Raw genomic sequence first — 5438 nt, 5'->3', positions numbered from 1 at the left:
TGAAGTGTCTTATTAGTGGAGGTGAGGTTTTGTGTGTCATTTGTGTATTTGAAATAAGCTTTAATTTAATTGGTGTAAATAACACTTACGTTTACAACCTAAAAATATCTTGAGATTAAATATTGTTCTATGGAACTATTTATGACTCAATCTGCTATTTGTGAAGCATTTGGAAATAAATATTTGCAAAAATATTGTGATTGTAAATACAATGAGTTTTTTGCTAAGAGTCAAAATTCATTAATGTGATTTAAAGTAATTGTATCAAATGGTCATTTTTGTGAAAGACTGTTTTTTTTTTTTTATTTTGAAATGCTGTTGGAAAAACAATGGCTTTTTTTGGGCATATTTGAATATTAACACGCTTTGGGAACTGTGTACTACAAAGTCCCAATGGGCAACATCATATTTTTTTTCATGGATAGCTTTCCAGGTAACATGTTTTTCTAAGTACTGAAGTGAGCAGAATCATACAAAAAAAAGGTTGCTCAATATTTGTCAATGTAGTTATTTCAATAAGTTTGTGTCCTTTGCTCTGGGGTCTTTTGTAATAGTTTACGAATGGGGAATTTCATTCAATGTGTAGACTTTTCTAATCAGTACCTCCTTCTTCTCTCTACCAAGGTGACAAATGTCCAAGATAAAGATCAAGCGTGTTTTTTCAAGTTCGCTGGTACTTGCCACAATTTCCCCTGGGTAGAAAAAAATAAATGAGCATTATGAGATGTCGCCATTATACTTAAACGGCCTGTGAATTTTACCTGGTTTTCGATGTTTTGCCTCATCCTGGCAGATAAAACCAGATGAGAGACAAGAGAGCATGCTGTTGTCATGCTTAACCCAAGAAAGGCCAACACCTCTCGGGTCATTGGCGTGTTCAACGGGTAAAAATACCACGTCGGCAGCCATTATCTCGTCCATGCCTATCAAACACATTGGGAAAAAAACAAACAAAAAAGATTATTGCCACTTTCATAGTGCCTTGGTCAATTGAAAGGTTTGACCTAGTATGGTGACTTGATAGTATCCCGGATAAACGGTTTCAGGAAGTGTGTAAGCAAATTGCTCTGGTGTCCACTTGTTAGGCTGAAGGTTGCACCACTGCATGATGGCCTCCACGTCATTTATCTCAAAATCTTGAGCAACGCTTCCCTCGTGAAGAGTTCCGTGACGCAAATGTCCGTAAATTTCGAGCCGTGCGCTGGACCAACTGCTGTTCTCCCAATACAGCGCCGAAGAGCCTCGTGGAGACAAATCCGTGTTTCAGCAGATGGAAGTCAACGTATGATGACAATAAAATAGGATCATAGATCACAATTGAACCTTCATTTGGCTGTTGCAGAGTCTGTTTTCCTGATTGCGAGTCATCCTCAGCTTCTGTATGTGGCCTGTAGGAGAAGACATATTTTAGATGTGGATGGGTGAAGTGGATGTAGTCATTGTGATTAACTGTAAGAGAATAATTGTTTGTACCGTTTTGCTGGCATGCTGTCGACGGGTGGTTCAAGATTCCTGGAAAACATGATAAACTTATATTAAATCAACTCATCTAAAGAAATGTATTTCATTAAGTCATCAACTCATTTATTGACCTGTAACAGTACCACATTTTCCCTCAATGAATGACACATTTTAATGTTTTTTTTCCATATACAAGGCGCACCAAATTGTAAGGCGCACTGTCTATTTTGAAGAAAATGTAACTTTTAAGTGCACCTTATACGTGAAAACATGGTATATTCTATTTTTTTTTTACCTTACAACAGATAAAAAAGTAAATGTGTATTTTGTTTATTTAAAAATGTATTTTTAAAACATTAAAAAAGGGAAAATACTGTAAATGGTGTAAACATTTTTGTCAGCACCAGTCAAAATACAAATATCAGACCTTGTTTTTCTCGTCCTCTTCCTTCCAGGTTGGCTCCCACCAGTTTCAACATGGACTTCTGTTGCAGTTTGCTCACCTGTACTAATGTCTACCGCCTGGACGAAATATTTTTGTAGCTTACTGACTTGCTATTCAGTAAAAAATCACATGGTAAAAAATGAAGTATCATACTGTTTGGGCAGCTCCGTCTTGTGGCTTGGACACACTTTTCTTCTCCACGTATCGGACAGTCATAATTTGACCTTGGATGGCAAACATTTTATGTTCTCTATACTGCATGGCTTCAATGGCTTTCCTCAAATCGGGAAGATTTATGATAGAAAATTGCTCTGTCGGGTAAAAATGAATATGAGAAGGTGACCCACGTTTATTAAATTATTTCTTAAATTCTTTTAAAAAAAAAACAACAACAACAACAGTAATGTCACCTGGGGTTCCAGCTCCAGGCTTTGGGAAGGTACGTGGAGGATGAGGGTATCTGTAATGGCCACCAAGAACCACTTCTCGGTGAACAACCTCCTCCCTTATAGCTTTGAGCCACCGGACGACTTTCCGCACTGTGGGGTCCTTCAAGTATGGTTGACCTTTGTGGTGGCCTGTTCCGGTGACAACGTTTACAGGACACAAATGAACGCGTACTCTTTAATGCTACACTTGTCATAAAGCTGGGTGATAAAACAATTACACAAATTATCGTAAAATAATTTTAAACTGTAATTACACCACCCGACCATCACAGAGAATGGGGGCGTTTGGGAGATGAACACTTATTCCAGACCAAAGCTCAATAGAAGAAGAGCTTCAAATTTGAGGCTCACTAACCTGAAATGAAAATCTCTGTCTCGCAGCTAGTGGTGAGGTAAGGCAGGGAGCCCTCCACATGACATACCCGCATTTGAGTGCACATCACAAAAGTCACTTGGGAAGAAAGGAAATTATGTTATTGTTGTTTTTACAAAGCCAAATGAATATTCAGTTGCTAAGTCTGCAAAACTTTGCCATTCAAGGGTCTTACTCGGGATGATTTTGTCAAACATATTAGGCTGGGAAGAGGAAAACAATTCCAGGATAAAAGGAAGCTCCGATGATCCATCCACTGCGTGAACCCAGCGAAACAACCAGTGCTTCTCTGGGGCTGCAATTAGAGTAGGTCAATCAAAAGATGGCTACTCCTAATAAGGTTACAAACAGAGCACCATCAGCAGCAAACAATAGAGTATTTAGTAACTGCTCACCTGTGTCGGTTGCACTCTTAATTCTTTCAACGCGACCAACAAATGTTACAAAAGCCATGACATCACAAACGGAATTGTTTGGTAGTGTTGACATTGCTGATCTGGAAAAAAAAATGAAAATGGAAAATTAAAACCAAGGATTTGGGCTTTAATTGCAAAATAAAGGCACCTGGCAGATTTGAGGTTAAATCACCTTGAGGTAAAGCGATGAGTCAATTCAGGCAATTCCCACTGGGGGTCAACAAGATCATCTGGTATAATGGTGATGATAGCAGCTGGGAAGCGGGCATTAAGGCATATTTCTGAAAGATCAAAGTTACAACTGTGTTACAACAAATCCCATCAATGATTTTTTTCCCATTGTTCAACTCTCCCACTCACAAGTCAAAAGCATATGATTTTATTCAACGCCATTTAAACGTACCAGTATTGTTAAATGACTCCAGTTGGTATTGGTCCATTTTAGGACGGGAGCGATTTCGATAGCTATTCTTAAGAGCATAATCCTCGATGTACAGCACTGTTCCAACATGGAAGGATTTGTAATATTGTGGACAGAGTTCATTCCAAAGCACAAGAGACATGATACCAGTCTTGTCAGCAACTTCAAAGTAAGCCTGGGAAGGAAAAAAAAAGGATTTTATATTGCGGGTCTCTCTTATATGCACTTTTTAACAAATACAAGTCGGAAATAAACATTTACACCCTCAGAATGGGAAACTCACCTGGTAGGGGTATTCGATCTTGGTATTGGGTTTGCCATAATACCGCAATCTGGATTTGTGTAAAATCTTCACGAGGATAGGGAGTCGTTTACCCACGCTTATAAATGTATACTCCAGGTCCATAATACTAATAACTCTCTTCGCTGGTGGAAAAGAGAAAATGAGAAGATATACCGACCGGCATGTTATTCCACGGCTTCCAAACATCTCAAAATTAATGTTTTGACGAGTTGGGTAAACAGACTGAAAACAGACTAAATCACGGATGGAAAGCGGCATCTTACCGTTCACTCCAAGGTCAGAGAGGGCAACCATCACCCCGGGGTCAGATGGAGCAACCGGCAGGTGAGGGGGCTTAACCGGACAATCCCAAATGTCTCCTTCTGGAAACTCAGTATTCCACAAGGGCAGATAGTGTTTTCTGTTCACCATGAGGGGCGAGTCCATCTCGAGAGAACGGCTCTTCTGCGCGTCGGTATGGTGCCACTGGGGCAGTGAGTTTACATCCTTAATGTTGCAAAGGAGGGGGGACTTTTCTGAGACGCATCTTAAGTCATCGATGCGCGTGTAACCGTTATGCACATTATGTGCGTCGTAAACAAACGAGTACTTATTGATAATGACTTCCGAGCCTGTCTTTAAGGTGTTGGAGTGAACCAAGTGGTTTAGGCACGGGGGAAGGAAACATTTGGCCCGCCAGACACCATCAGTGATAGTAATGTCGTAGTTGTAACTCTCGCACGGCTCGTTTTCTTTTACTTGGCACACGTAGCGCTGAATTGCGAGGACAGCGACGCTTTCCGTAGTTTGTCTTGCGGTAGATTTATTAAACCAATTTTGCGATACATGATCCAACGTCTTCTTGAGCAAAGACGGAGGAGGAGGAGTATCTGTCGAAGTGGACGCGGTACCGTCCATCACGGGCAACTCATTCGAAAAGTTGTACAATTAGCAAAGTCGCTACATCAACGTATAACAACGCGTGTCTGTGTCACTATCTTATAAACCAAGTGTTTTAGGATTAAATGGCGTTCTCGGATTTGCTATTCTTATCTTTGATTGTTGTTTTACTCCAGTTGTTCCGTTATTGTCGGCAAGCAGGATACGGAAGAGAAAAGCACGTTGTACGTACTTCAAACGACTCACTATTTTCGCGCTCATTGGCCGCATGAAGATGACATCACTACAAGCGACAAATTAATTTGTCGCTTGTAGTGATGTCATCTTCATGAGCGATGTCATCTTCATGTAACTACGTAGTATTTTTTTTCATCACTACTTAATCGGCGCACGTTAAGAAAAAGGGCATTCTAGAGCTGACCACTGCTCTAAGTGATGGTTTAGTGGTACAAAACGAAATATATCAAAATATGACTTTTGATTCCAGTCTTTGCACTGCAAATTTTTAATGTTGCACTTTGATATTTGCACTAAAACACCTCACTTTGGTCACTATTTTTTATCTGACTTAATTTTTAAGGTTATACATCTTTTCATGACTACATATATGTGTGTACTTTATGGTGAAGCTTTAAATTCCATTGTACTTATATAATTACAATAAAGGCATTCAATGCAACTCAATTAAGT

At 39.6% G+C, this 5438-nt stretch overlaps 1 protein-coding gene across 1 annotated transcript; it reads right to left on the bottom strand.

Moving 5' to 3' along the window:
* Positions 1-147: 147 nt before the first annotated feature.
* On the bottom strand, positions 148-4999 carry radx (RPA1 related single stranded DNA binding protein). The gene is made up of 15 exons (XM_077740161.1): positions 4133-4999; positions 3849-3991; positions 3548-3740; positions 3317-3425; positions 3124-3224; positions 2904-3023; positions 2711-2806; positions 2317-2484; positions 2060-2217; positions 1889-1983; positions 1474-1512; positions 1324-1388; positions 1005-1241; positions 762-923; positions 148-692 (listed from the first exon to the last, which is right to left on the bottom strand). The coding sequence occupies exons 1-15, from the start codon at positions 4764-4766 to the stop codon at positions 556-558; spliced, it is 2457 nt and encodes an 818-aa protein (XP_077596287.1). The 5' UTR covers positions 4767-4999; the 3' UTR covers positions 148-555.
* Between the last annotated feature and the right edge of the window lie 439 nt (positions 5000-5438).

The sequence above is a fragment of the Stigmatopora nigra genome, chromosome 19 (assembly GCF_051989575.1).
Source record: "Stigmatopora nigra isolate UIUO_SnigA chromosome 19, RoL_Snig_1.1, whole genome shotgun sequence".
In the NCBI taxonomy this organism is placed as follows: domain Eukaryota; kingdom Metazoa; phylum Chordata; class Actinopteri; order Syngnathiformes; family Syngnathidae; genus Stigmatopora; species Stigmatopora nigra.
This window is presented reverse-complemented; position numbering and strand designations above follow the sequence as displayed.